At 35.7% G+C, this 17382-nt stretch overlaps 1 protein-coding gene across 5 annotated transcripts in view; it reads right to left on the bottom strand.

Moving 5' to 3' along the window:
- Positions 1 to 17382, bottom strand: part of CSDE1 (cold shock domain containing E1) — a 35626-nt gene that overhangs the window by 8433 nt on the left and 9811 nt on the right. For 2 of the 5 annotated variants that reach the window (XM_033092772.1, XM_033092773.1), the window contains exons 3-14: positions 13048 to 13188; positions 11177 to 11375; positions 10073 to 10179; positions 9580 to 9672; positions 8879 to 8976; positions 6534 to 6615; positions 6075 to 6203; positions 5831 to 5956; positions 4995 to 5207; positions 3487 to 3627; positions 3239 to 3403; positions 501 to 608 (exon numbers count right to left, since the gene is read on the bottom strand). In XM_033092772.1, coding sequence (XP_032948663.1) covers positions 501 to 608; positions 3239 to 3403; positions 3487 to 3627; positions 4995 to 5207; positions 5831 to 5956; positions 6075 to 6203; positions 6534 to 6615; positions 8879 to 8976; positions 9580 to 9672; positions 10073 to 10179; positions 11177 to 11375; positions 13048 to 13179 — 1593 coding nt within the window. In that variant the 5' untranslated portion in view covers positions 13180 to 13188. The remainder of the gene's footprint in view (positions 1 to 500; positions 609 to 3238; positions 3404 to 3486; positions 3628 to 4994; positions 5208 to 5830; positions 5957 to 6074; positions 6204 to 6533; positions 6616 to 8878; positions 8977 to 9579; positions 9673 to 10072; positions 10180 to 11176; positions 11376 to 13047; positions 13189 to 17382) is intronic. The other 3 variants (XM_033092775.1, XM_033092774.1, XM_033092776.1) reach the window with 3 other exon arrangements.

Below are 17382 nucleotides of genomic sequence, written 5' to 3' on the forward strand. Positions count from 1 at the left end.
TTGTAAATACTCATGAAATAGATTTTCACCCCAACCATTGTAACACTTCTACATCTCATTGTTCTTTTCACAAAGGATCAAATTTTGTCCTCTAGTTTGTGTTCCTTAAAGATTCTTAATTTCTCTACAGGGCTGTCAGAAAACCAGACACACTTAAGTATGAGAAAAATGAACAGCAATGTAGACTCTTTGGTGTGATTTTACTTTGATAATGTTTCAGTGACTGTTTTAACTTTCTTACCAATATTAATTTCATCGAAGCTAACTGATTTAAGCATATCTAATGCTTAAATATGCCTCATAAAGCTTTTAACAGAGAGCTTGCTAGACTCTCTTCTACATGAATAAGCTGCTTTTAAACAGGAAAATGTTCATATATTATACTTGTAAGCACAAAAAAATTTCGCAAAACTTGGTAAAATTTAAAGAAACCATCTTGCAGAACTGATGAATAAGACAACCTTTAACCCTCCCTCCTCAAATAAGCATAATTATCTTGCCTTATCTCCTATTTGAGGAGAAGTAGATCCTTCCACATCCTTGGCTTGAAAAGCAATAGTCAATTTCACCCCACAATCATCATAAGCAATTACACCATCTTCAGCCTCCTAAAGAGAGACAGTCAGAATACAACGAAAACAATCAACAACAAAAAACCAATATAAAAGCAGCTATAGTTCTTACACACCTTTGAAGCCAACAAATTGGCACAGCTGTAGAAATTTCCTATTCCAGAATTCTCTAACAATAACAGATTATTTTTATGAATAAAAGATGGTCTTGCCTTAAGCCAGAACTGACTCAGTCTGTTCTAATTGGGTCTTTTAGTCTTAAGAACCTAATTTTTGCTGTTAAGGAGGGAAACCTTACTGAAATTTTACAACATGCCCATTCTATACTTCTCAAGGCCAATCAGAAATCTGGGCATGTATTTTCAACTAGGTAGAAATTATGTAGGGCAGGAAGCTTTTGAGTCTCCCATAGTGCTTGCAGTGTTGTGCATGTAACGTTAATCAATATGTATTTACCAATGCATGAGAATTTTATTTGGCACAGATCTAGCACAGTTCAGAGCATCTGATAATTTAAGCAGGTAAGTTATGTATCAATATTTTCACAATAACAATTAAATCACTGTCAAATACCAGAAAGATTAGCTCTTCAAAACTCTAAGAAATTTCAGCTATGTCATATAGAATCGAACAGTAAACAATGACAGTGTACAGCAATACACAAATTATACTGTTCCTATGGCTTCAACCATCATTTCTATGGGGATTAATTAATGCCCACATCCCTAATCTAGCTGATTCCTTTCCTAAGCTCCAGAACTCATTACCACCTATTACATATTCAAAACCAATTAATTTACGCTCTTCTACCATTCACACTCCTTCTATAACTGCTATATGATACTTATTGAACAGTTATAATATACCAGATATTACCTTAAACATTTTGTATTACCAAATTAATGTGATGATAAAATCTTCACATATTTATCATCCCTCATGTTACAAATTAGCAAAGTCTTAGGATGCTACATCTGACTAAGATTATACAGTCAGTACAAAGTGATGCTGAGGACTGGACTTTCGTTAAGTGAAAAGTGGTGATGTTAGTGAATTCAGTCCTGACTCCAATGGCATCGACTCTTGTCAGTCAACCAACGGCACGATCTCAGCATTCATTTTTGCTCTCAACTTTCTACCCATTAACCGCATCCGATAATGTACTATACACTAAGTATATTAGCGATAAGATAGTCCCTGCTCAAAAAGAACCCAGCCTACTACAGCAGATAAGATTCATAAACAGGTAAGTGTAATACACTGTAAGAAGCACAATGACAGAGGGGCTTACTAGGATACAGTGTTGACCTGAGAAAAAAATAACAATAAAAAAAGTCAAGAAAAAGTCTCACACAAAGGCCGCCTCCATCAAGCCAGTTTTGCAGACATTTGGGATGCAGGGCATTCCAAGAGCTAAAATTAAAAACAAGCCCCTCTGAATTTTATTTTTATTATTAATAGCACCATCTGCGACTTGTGAAATTCCTACTGTGGATTAGGCCCTGCGAGGGCTTTTTAAACAAAACAGGACACAATCATATTTTAAGTTTAAAAACAACCTCAAAGGTGAAGTGACTTCCTAAGCTACTAAGTGGTAAGCCACATGCTATCCCTGCTCTTTCTTGCTCCTAAGTAGTTATTTCTAAAATTACATGACTTTCCAGTAGCTCTCTAATGTCCCTTCCCTCTCTACATCCATGATCTCTGGCTCTAGTTCAAGGACTATCTAAACTATTAGATAATTTCCTACCAAGCCACTTCCATCTTTTGTCTTTCTCTACTCCCATCTAGGGGTCACACAATTGCCATTATCTTCCTGAAGTGCACACCTAATACCACTTTCCGACAGTAATCTTTTTCTGAGTACAGAACAAAGTCTAAATTCTTTAGCGGAGCCATCAACATCTTCTCAGTTTAACTATATACTAATTTTTCATCCTTATTTCTCCTAGTCATCCTTGCCAAAGAAAAAGCAAAGTCCCTATCTCTTTGTCAAACTACTTAGTGCTTTCTAAAGAAGGCCTGAATTTTTCATCTGTACCTCTACTCTGTGAGGAATGTGCTTTCCTATTTATTTCTCCCTATTAAATGTTAATGCCTTAATGAAACCATCCCAGATCCTTCCAGTTTAGAATTTCACCAGAGCAAAACTGACCCTCTAGGGCAACATTTTACACGTTGTATGAATTACTTGTTTCTATACAAGCCTCAATTTGTTATTTACTTGAAAGCAGAAGCCATCTTGGACATCTTTATATTTCTTATTCAGTGAATTTTTCAATGAATGGAGTTCTACCCAAATTTGAACATTTTAAACTCTAATTTTAGATGAGCAGTTCCTAATGGGATTATTTCAGTCCATTTGGTGAAATGTGGAGAAGCTGTTGGCTGTCACACAGGGAGAGGAGAAATTCTGGCCTCTGGTGGGTTAAGGCCAAGGGTGCTGCTGACACCCACAGAGCACCGAGCAGCCCCACCGACCCTGGCAAAGATTATCCAGCCCAAAATGTCCACAATGCTGAGATTAAAAAAGCCTTTAGATTAGCTGTTAGTATCACAGGGAATTCTGAAAGAGCTAATACTCTATTATTGTGTGGACAGTGGTTGCCTTTAAGCAGAACAGGAATGAATAGATACAAAAATCATTTTGACAATGTAAAACTTACCTTTTCTTTGCCTTTATTTGGGCTAGTGGTTTTAGGATTGGAAAAAGTGGCTTCTTTTTCTACAGTGCCCAGAAAACGATGATCTGAATGGGAATGGAATGAAACCGTGCCCTTGGGAAGCTTTTTAATCCTAATAGCATGATTTCTTTGGGCAGAGAGCATATCCTACAAATAATAAACAACAGTAACTTAAACTGAAAAAGAAAGAATCAAGAAAACCCCTCTTACTGTTCTCAAAAACTACTCACAGGAACCACAGTAAACTCGACTTCGTCTGCAATATGGAGCTGGTTCCCATCCAGAACTTCACTGTAGTGGAAGAACATGCGAGCATCACGGTCCACACACTTGATGAAACCAAAACCATCTCTCATGGCAGCAATTACACCCTGAAATCCAAATCATATTCTCACTGGCTGCGAAGCTTACCAAGACAACAACATTCAAGTATGGAAACATCATCAAGTTACATTCCTTAGGAATTCCCTGTCTTAATGACCCAAATTTTGTATCCATGTTGGAATTTTTCCATTTAAATACAAACTCATTGCTATCCGTAAAGTAAGTTTACCTCTAAGCAATTGTCTGAGACTCGCCAGAAGCTACTCTAGTTGGCCAACATGCACTAGAAAAAGTTGTATTTGAATGTAAACATGTCACGCAATGGATTCCATTTAATTCTCAATTCTGTGAACTTTTTTGCAAGATGAGGAAATTGAGACGGAGAGAGGTTAAACAATTTGTCCAAAGCACACTGCTAATAAGTAGCAGAAACCAGGATTACAAATAAGGTTCATGTTTTATGACAACATCCAGAAATTTAAAAAATCTACAGACGAATACGTCAAATACTTCAAAAGTCAACTAAAGGCAACTCTTTAGTCTCTACACCTCAAAAATGTTGAGTTTAGGCATAGGAAGGACTTCAAATCTAGGTCTGAAGCATAAAACAAGAAATCCTTCCCTTGCATTTTTTTTTCCTTCTTACTAAATTATCAACTCTGTTAGGGCATTTTATCCAGAGTAAATGGCACATGGCAGGTACTCAAATGTTTACTGAAACACAATTATAGATCTACCAATAACTTAGGCATAATGCATACTTATATACTATACAAATAACCATTCTATAACCAAGATCAATTCTCTAAAGGCAAAGGTTAAAAAAAGTCTCAAAAAACTTGTATTTTCATTTAACGGATACCAATTCTACTGAGATATGACCCCAAACACAACTAAATTTAAATTACTTCTGAGAAAGTTAATACGTGAAAACTGAACTTGGAAAACATATTTGGGAAATAATTTTGGTACATGTCCTCCTAAACATATATCCACTAAAAAGAACTGGCAAAATCCTGTTGTAAAAACAAAAGAAACAAACTTACCGTTGTTTAATTAATCTAGTGCTTACTAAACATTTTACAAAGTAGTTTGGGGAAATCTACTTTTTAAATGATAGACTTTAATCTTGTCTTCATACTTAAGGATCAGATAATCACTGACTCTCAAAGAAAACCCTTAGAAATCATCCTGTCCAAATTTCCACTCTAAAACTTTTTCACATCTATTTCAAGATTAAGTGACAGAGCTAGATGTCAAACCTAGACTGACTCAAACTGTGTTCTTAATTACCTCAACAAAGTAACTGCTCAGTATCAACTTAAAACAATTTTCAATACAGTACTACAAACTTGAATATAACATTGACCCCCGCCCCCATACTGGATAGTATCTAATAATATCCAACACTTACCATTTCTCTGGCTTCATTAGTGAACTGAAATGTATTTGATAGAACTTCTATGTTGGTTGCTCGTTCTAATTTGTCGCGTCGGTCCGTTGAAATATTAAATCTAACATGGTCGCCTTCCAATAGGGTCACCTTGGATTTTGTATCTTTGTCTCCAAAGGGAAGTTCTTTAGGAATCACAAAGTCAACTTTGATGCGTCCTGGCAATGGGTCATTCTGATGAGAAGGAAAAACTATTTTAGCTGGAGATTTCTCATCCTTCCTAGTTCTAAGTCAAACAAGAAGAACACACAGCAAACCCATGTTATTTATAATACACAGTTCCCTTGGGGGGGGAAGGGGGAGGTTGACAAAATAAGTCCACTTTGCAAGCTTTGTGTTCTGTGGTCACGTGATACAACCATAAAAACCACAACACTGCAGTTAAGATCCTGCACTGATACTGAGACATTTTATTCAAGAAAAAGAATTTCAGTTTTTTATGTTTCACATTTCCTCAGCACTGACACCACTGGTTCATCTCATTTCCCCCAAAAAAGAAACAAACTGGGGATGGGGTGGGTGGTGGTTACAAACGTACACCTGCATCTTTTTTTTTTTTTTTCAATTTAACCATGTTTCTTTTGTTTCTTTCTCATCACCCAGTTAAAAAAAAAAAATATTTATGGATAAATCGATCAATAAATTAAACTATTTTCATTTAGTTTTACTTATAGATATCAAGAAATATCTAATTGTTCCACTATCGTTAATCGAATGGAATAAAATTTCTGTCTGCCATCCCATATTATCCTATTACTGATGACGAAAAGACGACTCTCCTGAAAAAGACTCTTTACCTGGTTTTTACTGGGTACTTTTGGGATAACTTTGGTTACAGTTCCTTCAAAATGTTCAATGCTGATATCTTCAAAAATGACTGTTCCTTGAGGCAATAGTCTGACATCTGTTGCAACTTCTTTACCCTAAATCAAAAGGGAGTTGGGAGGAGAGGAGGAAATTTAATTTTTAGTGTTTCATAAAAATGTAATTCACTACTGATCTTAAAAAAAGGCCAAAGATCGGGTTAGTTGACTATCTTACATTTCTGTCCTTGATTGTGAATTCCACATCATCTCCAGGCTGTAAGGTTTCTAAGTCGCCCTTAAATTCACTATAGTGAAAGAATATCTCTTTTACAATATCACCTCTTTCAATAAAGCCAAACGCCTCCTGATGCCAAACAAAAACCAAAAATAACAGAAAAACATTAGGTACTATTCAATGTGTACATATTTATGATTACAATTTACAATCAATAACTTCAGAAAATTATGCAGTGGGAACAATATACATGGTAGTCTAATATTATCAACTAAATGGCCCATTTAAAAGAACACAATGAATTAGTAACCAAGGAATTTTAAGAGATTACTTTTAAGGTTAACATTGAAATATTTTTAAAGGAAAGACAAAGGAAAAACAGAAGGCTTGGGTCTGAAGTATACGACTTAAAGTAGTCAAAGAAAACACTCAAGTTTCCCAAATTTGATTGACACTTACCTTCATGGCACAAACTACTCCCTGACAGCGGGCTTGTTTCTTTTTCAACAGCATAATGTTTCGAGCACTTACAGCACCAGTACTAGAAATAATCAGGTGGGGGTAGGGGGGAGGGGAAATCAAAGAGGGATGAAAAGTACATTGGCTTGGTTAGATATGATGAGTCTAGAGAAACAATAAACTGGTTTTCTAAGGCCTCAAGAATTCTATGTCATCACTAAGAGCAAATGTGAAGGTTTATGACACCTGATTCTCTTCATATGGCTTAAGCAAAGGACTTTTGCTAAACTCCCTAGCCTTCTAAATGGGGCACACGTATGCAGATCATTTTTCTCTTGGACTGTTGAAAATAACACCATGGGTACATGGTGTTGTATTCTGCTTTTTTATTACAACAAAAGAAAGCCACAAGCTGGATGCAACCAAAGATGGGAAATGCTACAGTTTTAGGAAGGTCTTTCATTATACAAACATTTGAGCAGGTATATGTGCTGTGAACAGGTACTGGAGATAGGTAAGAGATGGTCCCAGTTTGCAATGAGTGAATTTAGTAGCTATCCCACCATTTTTTTCTGATTAAATAGCCATAAGAGAAAGTTGAGTAAATGCAGTGATCATAGGAGAAATTTACTGTGCTTTAAAAAATAACATTCACCTTCATTTAAACCAGTTCTATACCACATGCTGCTATGCTGTTACCATCTTTCAGCAGCAGCAATGTAAATTTGATTTTGTTTTAAAGATGGCACAGAATGTTAAGATGCAACAGTATTTGTTGATGTAGTTTTAAGAGCTGCAGACCAAGCAATTACTTGCCCTAATTCTTCCTGAACAAACTAATCAACTGTGCTTTTTATTTCAAAAATTTTAGCAAGACTAACAAAAACACTGAAAATAAAATCCTACTTGCCTTTGCAACTTACTGCAGTGACAAGGCTTTGAGCCAGACTGGGATTTATTTAAATGTCTGCTATTTAAAAGCTATGTGACTTTAGGCCAACTCACTTGAGAACACACCTCATTTCACAAATGAAGAACTTAATCAGGTGAGGCTCTTATGAGAATTAACAACTATACACAAAGTATTTAGTACAAGTGCTTGGCACACATAACAACAAAGGTTAAGTAAAGCCCCTTCACTGGCTCCCACCTAAAACCCAAGCCCTAGCCCCTAATTTCCTACTTGAGATTGAGGCATTCCCATAAACTTGGAAGATCCATACCTACAACTCAATCTGACTCCTTCTAGTCTTACAGGAGGAGGCAAGGTTCAAGGCTATCGATTCTGCACGTGCGCTTGGGACTCTTCCTCACGCTGCCGGAATGTGCATTCCTCACCCCTTCTCCCAGTTTTTATTTTTAACTTCCTTCTGCACTTACATCTCCCGTCTCTCCCACCCCAAAATAAGTATCATCACCCCTGGGCTTTCTTAACTACACTTTCCATAACTGCTTATGCCGATGATAGCGACTGCAGTATCTTTTGCCCATTACTAGCTTGTCTCAGACCTACACGTCAACTGCATATTCACTATCTCCACCCAGAAATACCGACAGACACCTCAAATTCAAAATGCCAAAGTATAATTCTTCTCCCACCCTTAATACTTTCTGCCGTACCCCCTTATCCAGTCAACAGTATCATGATCTGCCTAGTACCCCAAGCATTCGGGATACCCCTTCCCTGAATTCCAATACACACTTCTATCTAATCAATGATAAAACTTGACCTTATCAATATGACTTGACTTCTCCACCCGACACTCCTGGCCTGTCTGTATCAGGCCCTCATCCTCCACACTGACTCTCACATCACGGCCTCTAGTCTAGAGCATCCCCTCCTCTCTGAAGTCTACCATCTCCACCACTTGCAATGACCTACACTGACCATACTCCTCCATTTAAAATCCTTCAGCGTCCTAGAACTATGGGAATAAAGTTCAAATTTCATCATCCTATGATTCAGTCAATTCAATCAACTCAAACTTTTGGCCATTTTCCCCAAATGATACTTCCTCTGCCGAGAATCTTTTCCTTCCTCATCTCCCTAGTGACTCTACACCCTTTCCTCAAAACTTATTTCAAGCACTGCTGCTTTTGCAAAACCTTCACTGATATCTAGAACAATTCCCTGAAAGCTTGTTTTAACTATCTTTCTATTTCTGATACCCTGTACAGTGCCCACCATAGAACAGACCTTCAGATGCTTAGCTGATGAATGAAGTTTAAAAGATAATAAAAATCTTCCAGATTTACAAGCTTGGATTTTAATTCACTTCAGGTTTCTTATTGTTAAAAAAAAAAAAAAAAAAAAGAAAATCATTTAGGTGAGAAAAAAGACTTACTGTTTATTGTTATCAATTACAAAGTTTATTTTATCTCCGGTTTCCAGCTGAACATTCCCTTCCACATCTTCAGGGGTATAAGTCAGATAAAACACTTCCTGTGAATTAATAAGTTGTTATTACTATATTGGCAGGATGCAGGTTTACTGTATATTGTGATTTACTGTGTTAAATATCTCTTAAGCTGGCATTTTAAGCCAAATTTTTAAAAATTAAGTGCTTTATGACAAGTACATTGTTTTATTCATATAAACACACACTTCCCCTCCATGATGCTGACTTCTGCGAGTCCACAGCTGAGCAGCAATCCAAGTTCAAAAAGCTTACACACGTGGAAGCATTTGCCCAGAGACTGTAGTCACATTTCAAAAAAACAATTTTTATATAAGGCATTCCAAACAAAAAAGCTGGAGTTAGTGCTTAAAAGGAACCAGAAAAAAGATCCCTTCCCACAACCCCCCAAAAAGTGAGTAAAAGGAGCATTTTATACCTTAATGTTCTAACTAAGGTCACACTTGGGCAAGCTAAGACACTTGAAAGTCCTTTGTTGTTTTTTTTTTGATTATGCTGCACTTGAAGCCTCTTAGAAACCAAATTTAAAACTGATTTTACAGCTTACGTTTTCTATTTTGAATTTTAAAGTACGCTTATAGATCACATGGTGGATCAGGCAAAGGTTTAAGAAAAATACACAAGTTTACCCCATTACGTTCGTAGCATACACTCCCTGTTGGACTCTGACCCGGGGCAGCTGGAGATTTACTCTCTAAGTTGTGAGGAACAGCGCACACAACCTACCAGTCAAAAAAAAAAAAATTTCCATTGCTAATCATTTCAGGAGCAGCACTGTGCAATATAAACTGAATTTTTATATCCTCTATACTATACACAGGGATGCATATTGATATCATCCACGAGAGGATGCCATGCTGCCAAGTTTCAAACTTACAGTACATAAACTGACTGTAAGCATAGACTTAGGGTTATATGTAAAAACCCAAGTTGGGTCTTGACCACATTTTTATTTCAGGTCAAGAACTGCCAGTGCTTCTGATTAATTTTAAAATAGTAATCTTTATATACTATAGCTCTCTTGCGTGCAAACTGAGGAGATGGGGAGAATCTTCCTTTTCTAATGTGAAAGATATGCAAATGCAGGGCCCGAAGAAAACACAAAGCATCAAAATCACTAACTTGTCCATTCATTCGTTCTTCAGGGATTTCTGGTTTTATCTTCACCAGTTTAACAGCAATGGGTTTCCCAGTCCGCCGGTCAGACGATACTTCGAATTCAACATCATCTACAATAAAGAAAGTGCTGTGTTTGTTGTACTAATTTTGGCAAAATGGTATCTCAGTTTCAAGCTAAACTTAATGTAGCATCTGAGTTGCCTCAGACCAGTGATTCCCAAACCGTGGTCCCTGGGCCAGCAGTAACAGCAGCAGCAGCACCTGGAAGCTTAGCAGAAATGCAAATTCCTGGGCCCCACTCCAGACCTATTTAAAGACAAACTTTGGGCATCAGGTACAGCAATCTGTTTTAATAAGCCTTCTAGGTAATTCTGATACACACTAAAGTTTCAGAACCATTGCTTTAGAATAAGCCATACCTTAGTTTTCAGAGCCTCACACACACTGCAAATAACACAATGTAACAATCATAACCTGGCAAGTTTTTTTTGTAACCCTTCTGTACCTCAGTTTCTTCATGTGTAAAACGAGAATTATCCAAAATAATGTTCTCATAGGGCTTAGACGTATTTGGTATACCAAATACTCATGTTAACTATTGCTCTGACTTTTTTCTTCAAAGGTATTTTAAAAAACACACACTGAGACATTGTAACTTCAGTCCTTTAATAAGCCATACATTTTCACATGTAAAAGTGGTTACTATGGTGTTAGCCAAGATGAATTTCCATATAGCCCAAGCAGTGACATTGTTATTTTTTTCAAGTACTACCCAAAATAATACCTAGTAAAATAATCAAAACTAACATTATACAAGCTCAATATTTTCACGGGCCAAAAATCTAATATAGTATAGCTAAAGAGTCATTATTAGGAGGAATAAAAATTAAATCTTCCAATAAACTATTTTAAAAATATTAAAAAATATCTTTTCATTAGTCTTTCATCCCTCAAAGACACCACAATAGAAATCAGAATTCTAGTTTATATAGACGTACTTCAGTAATTGGTAGAATTAAAAGGCCAAACTGTAACACTCTCATGAGCAAGTTGATATGCAAGAGAAATTTGTGATTAGTTTTTTAAAAAGGAGAATCAACAGATTACCTCCTACTTTTAAGTCCTGCAGGTTGCCATTATACTGTGAACAGTGGAAGAAAAGTCTAGCTTGACGTTCTGAACACTGAATAAATCCATAAGAGGTTAGCAGTTTTTCAATAACCCCCGTTTCACGCAGTGCTGCTGAAGTACCATTGGGGTACCCATTGTGTCCATTGTTGTGGAGGAGGTTTGGATCAAAGCTCATCTGTTTTAAAAAGAAAAAGAACTTAATATATACAGATCGGTACATTATCTCCACAGCATACTAAGTCTGATTAACAAATCACTAACTTTGTAATATAAAAAGGCAAAGAAAATAAAGGTAAAATAGGTAAAGGGAAAATTATGGGCTTTAATTGTTGAAATGTTGCTTTAGCTAATAAAATATTTCATATTAAATATATGAATTATTTTGGGGAATTGCTCCAATTTATGGTAGAATTTTCACTTATCAGACAAACAGATTTTTTTGGAGTTTAGTATTAAAGCAACTACATAAGTAAAGCTGCCTTTAAGATGTTAACTTTAAATTACTAAAACAACAATGGTAAACTAAATATTCAAGAGATGGCAACCCAAACTACCAGGACACTTCCTTGACATTTATGAACACACATTTTGAAGTTTAAATAGAAATCTTAATACTATTTGGCAAGCCGTGCATCCTGAAGGCAATTATTTAAGTTAGTAGAGATTAATAAACTTTCTGTGCTATACTTATTTCAAACTGGAAAACTCAAAGGATAGTAACGCATGCTTAGGTCCTTTAATGGAAAATAACCCAAAATAGTGAGTCAGAAACAAGAGTTTTCTAACATAAACTCCAAGTCAACAAAAATTCTTCAATTCTAAAAATGTTCAATCATTTCACAGGGTGCTTTTAAGAAGTCTTTTCACCTGTGTCAGACTGATGAGATCTCTGTACTGTTGTTTCTAAGATGAGATAAAGCAAAGTAAAACATTCTTTAGTGAAGAGAGGAGCTATTTAGAGGCAATGCAATGCAACCTGTTTAGATCATCAAATACTATGACATTGGTTATTTCATTTTAGCTTCAGTAAAACCATAAAAACAAATTATTTATTTAAATGAATCATAAAATAGAACAAAATTCCTAGCAAAGCTTAGGTCTCTATTTGATTTACTATGGAAACAACACATCCACATCTTTACAACAAATTTTAAGCCCTTTCATTGAAAATTTGGTTTATAAGCAATTTCATTTAAGTGCTATGTTGAACATTATTAATAAAAATATTTTTCATTAGAAAGAATAAAATCCTAGAAAGATAAAGCCAAGTATAAATACTTAAACAGTGTGTGGGATGGCCAAAGCATGCAAATCAAAGCCATCACATCTGTAGGTGGTTATGTTCTAGTTCTTTCATGCTAAATATTGTTCTGTTTGACATGTATTAACTCATGTAATTTTTACAAAAGCCCGTGAGAAAGTAATATTATCCCCATTTTAACAATGAGGAAACAAACAGAGAGGTTAAGAGACTTGCCAAAGTCAAAAGATAGAGGATTCACACCAAGAAGGCCTACCTCTACAGTCTGGACTCTCAAAGTAGGGCTTTCAAACTCAAGTTAAGTGTCAATCTGGTTAAAATATAGAATCTGATTCAGTGGGGACTGGGGTTTGAGATTCTCCACTTCTAACATGTTACTAAAGTGGTATGTTTTTGATTCTTGGACACACTTGAGCAGCAAGGCTCTACACTACTAAACTTATCTTTCAGGATTCAAGGTGAAGGAAATGCTTAGGGAAGTTAGAAAGTGAGTCTGCAGGGTATTTCAACCAAACTGAGTGGCCTTCCTCAGTCATGCTCTTAACACAAAGCAAAACAAGCGGGGATGACTGCTTCCCTGACTTACAGATCTCTGGTACATGGGGGTCCTCTTTTGTTTTTTTGTTCCAGATGAGGTAGAAGATAAAGGTAAAGAAAGTGACGGAGGGGCTGCAGGAGGGGGGTGAGGATCTGATGGCACAGTAAAAACATTCTCCATCTCAAACAGCTGTGGTAACATAGGACAATGTTTATAACTGTGATAACAATTTAGCACACATTTGACAATCAACCTATGTATCTTTACAGATACGTTACTTTAGCAATATATAATTCATTTAATATTGATGAAATAAATTATAGCACTAACATTAAAAGGTCCAACTGAAATGTACTCTTTAAAGCCCTTACACATTCCCTACTCTATGACATTTACAATTTTTAACATTAAGTGGTTGCTACAGTGAGACAATTCAATCCAATTTCTTTTCAATGTCCCCCAACTTTACCTAGAATCCAATATTCTCAACCACTTGTCTCCCTAAAGTAGAGTACACCCAAGTAAGCCAATGGGATGTGGGAAGAAAATATGAGAACTAAAAATATTTTTGCCCAGAGATAAAAATGAGCTTTATAAATGTTATGGATTTACAGAGGCCTCGCTAAGTTAGTATGCCAGATCACATCACAAGTATTACTTAGGTATTTTGGGGGAGGAGTGGAGAATTCTGTAAGAGGCTGACAATGAAGCCCTGACTCACTCATTTGCTTTCGGCATATTACAATTCACACTTGCCCAACTTAGTAGTGGACATCCAAATTTAGCTATCTAGTTAAACTAAACTGCACTCACCGCTGGACATATGGTTGGAAAAGACTCTCCCAGAAGAATCTAGATAGAAGACAATGCTAATAAGGCAAGCACAGGCAGAGTATGGAAGCTGACACTTCTAATGCTAGTACTAATTCTTTAACCTCCGCATTATGAAATAAATGACCATCTAAATGAGACCTGACAAGTCTGCCAATACATTAAGATCAAGACCATGATACATTTATATTAGCAGCAATAAAACTTACTGTATGTATTTTGTCCCTCAGATATTAATTCATGATAGTATAAAGTTTTTAAATTAAACACTTATAAACTAAGCATCCAGGCATAGTATTTCTGATGAGGGTGGAAAGTTTCTGCAGTTAACAGGTATACTATTTTTATAATACTGGTTATTTCATCTCTGTCTTATTTATACTGTTTTACAATGCAAATACAGTAGTATTATAATTTATACATACACGTGGAAATACTGACTGTACATGCTTTTACTAACAACATGATCATTAATTGGAAGACCACTACTGTATCACTGACTCTTATCATGATTTTCAAGCTGTGCAGTTCTTACTACTAAAGAAATAAGAATACAACGATATGACCTGTAATACATAGGTCAGGAAGCTGCAAAAACCACATTCTCAAGTTTCCAGTCCTATCACACATTTCTGCAGGTAAGAGGTAAGACTCCTGTTTTTCTTACCCTAAGAGAAAATGAACCACAATCAGAAGGGATTACAACTCTCATTTCCTCCTAAGGCTAAACTGTTCCCCAACAAGGGTGCTGGAATTTAGGCGGTCTTGCGCACATCAAAACATCCCAGAAGGAATGAGTGAAATGGCTTAACAAATACTAAATACAAGTGCATGTATTTACAAAATTTTTGTTAGGGGGACCTTCTAGTTTGAAATCAATTAAAAAAAAAAACTGCAAAGGATCAATGTTTTATTATATAAAAAAAGACAAGCTTTTATACTCAAACCTAAGAAAAACAAATGCAAACAAATATATCAGTGTATTAAAGAATTTAAGCAAATCAGTAAGAATTAAACTACTAGACATAAGCTCCACAAGGGCGGGGATACTTTGTTCAAAGCTAACCCCCTAGTATCCAGACAGACAGTGCTTGGCATAACAGGCACTCATTTATTGAATTACTGAAAGACTTTAAATTAGCCTTAAAGGTCATTAAACACAAAATATATGAAAAACTTCAATTTTGGCAATCAAAAATATAGATATAGCAAATTACTCATTTACCAAACTACCAAAGATAAAAGATTTAAAAATACTGAGAAGTGGACTAAAAACATGCTTATATGCACTTTTATGGTGGCAAACCTTTCTGAAATGCAGTTGAGCAACATGTATCAAAATGTGGAGGTATTTTCCTTATTTCCACTGCAGGAAACTTCTGGGGAAATCTGAAGCTTGGACAAGGCTTTTATGGAAAAATATGTTCACTGAAATGCTTAATGCTTTAATAAGAAATTCCTGAAAGTCTAACACTGGTTCAAGAAATCAGAAATTTAAACGCTATGCGGTCATTAGAAAGGATGTATGAAAATGTTTATGCTGTAATACGAAATGACAAAAGAGCTATTTATATCGTATGATTTCAACTGTATTTTAAGGAACGACCAGAAAAGCCTAATTGAATGTTTACAGGTAAGAAAATACTTAGGTGTCTCAAAGGCACAGAGCTAAAAAACGGTCAATGGGGACAGCACCCAGTACTGACTCCAGGGCTCACATTCCGAAAGACTGTCTTTTACAGTAAACCAGAACCTGAGTACCTACAATGCATCAGCACCGTTCTAGATTCTGCTCATGTATTAGTGTACTCAACAAAAATTCCCAACCACGTGAAGTTTAGACTTTCTACTCTTTCTTGTGAATTTATTTCCAAAATTGGAAAATCATTAACCATGTTAACTCCCTCCCCTTAAAAAAAAAAAAGAATTGTAAGAATCTCAGGTCAAATTTAAACCTCACTTCCAATCTAAGAAACCAAATGAAGTTTCCTGAAGACCACAGAACTAGAATCAGAAGAGTAGCTTTTAGTTCTCCTCCCCATACTTCTAACTTTTCTTTGATTGTTTCCTCAAGTGTAAAGTGAGGGCCTAAGTGGTTTCCAAATTCCCTTGGGAGGAAAAGTTAAAATTTTGTGCTTTGTAATTTCTTCTTGCAACATCTGAGTTGTTTTCCCCTTTTTCCTAAGCTAGTGTGCTTGGCTTCTACTGTCAGGAACTCATTTACAGCATACTAATTGCTGTCTTCTGGACATGTCCTAAATGTTAATTAAAGTGCATTGTTCTACTATTCTAAATGTATCCTGACCAATATATAGAAAGTACCGAGTAAATGGTATTTCATGATTTTGTAAACTTTCAGTAATTTTGTATAACTAAAAAGATCTCCAGATCCTTTCTCAACAAATATTATCAGGTTTTCTCCTTTTAGTAATTCTGTAATTATTTGTTCCTAAAGAAAAAAACTAATGCTTTTAAATTTCCTTTGTTGTTTAACCTGGAGCTCCAACGTATAAGAAATGTCAAATTATTAGGTTTTGTATTCTATCCTATCTTGTAAGCATTCTTCTGTCCTTCCTTAACAGGTACCTCACAGGGTTATTGGGATGGTTAAATTAGTTGCTTCATATAAAATGCCTTAGAATACTTCTTAGCACCTAAGTACTCCTGTAACTTATTGTTAGGTCTTTTTAAAAAGCAGGGCAAAAATAGAACCTGGCAACACACACCTGGAGACCTTGCTGAAAATCAGCCCATTAGTCAATACTTTCTAATGTATTATCCAACTTGTATTTCTCTCCACACTGACCATTATGCTATCACAAGATACACTGTCCAATGTCCTTATTGAAAATTTTTATTTTTCATTTGCTCCTCGATTTTTGGTAAGAATGAAGAGCAAGTTCCAAAGTTCCCACACCTGACTTTGAAAATCAATCAAGACATTTAGAGTTCTTGGTCACAGGTCTCTCCTAACTTCTACCACACCCCTAATAAGTTACTCTGTTATCTTCTCATTCATTTGGGGTTTTCTTTTAATGTTCCTAGCTTTGCTCTCCTTTTGACACCTTTAGATTGTCTTGATCAAAACACTCACTAAAAGAATCCACATCTATTTTCACACCCACAACAAACTTCTTATAAGCCTTATTCTTTCTTCATTTTTTTTAGGGCCAGTCTCATTCTTTCATATTTATTCATTCCTAATTATGGACTACTTTTACTATTTTTATGAAAGTCCCTTTTAAAATCTGGGGTTCTCCTGCATTACCAAATCTAACCAGAGTAAAGTGACAACTGTACAATCAGAGCATGTGTTACTGTCAATATCCCCCACCCCATATTATGTGTATATGTCAACATACATAACTTTTGACCGCTATGGGTACATACAGGTGTATTTATTTATATATTAAAAATGTTCAAACTAAAGCAGCAAACTAATATTTAGAATACAAAACATAGGCTAAACAAAAAGCACTTCTACTTTCAATCTATTTCTACAATTCATGTCAATAACATGAAATGGAGATCTTAGTGTCAAGTTTTTCACCC

This window comes from Rhinolophus ferrumequinum, chromosome 22 (assembly GCF_004115265.2).
Source record: "Rhinolophus ferrumequinum isolate MPI-CBG mRhiFer1 chromosome 22, mRhiFer1_v1.p, whole genome shotgun sequence".
NCBI lineage: Eukaryota > Metazoa > Chordata > Mammalia > Chiroptera > Rhinolophidae > Rhinolophus > Rhinolophus ferrumequinum.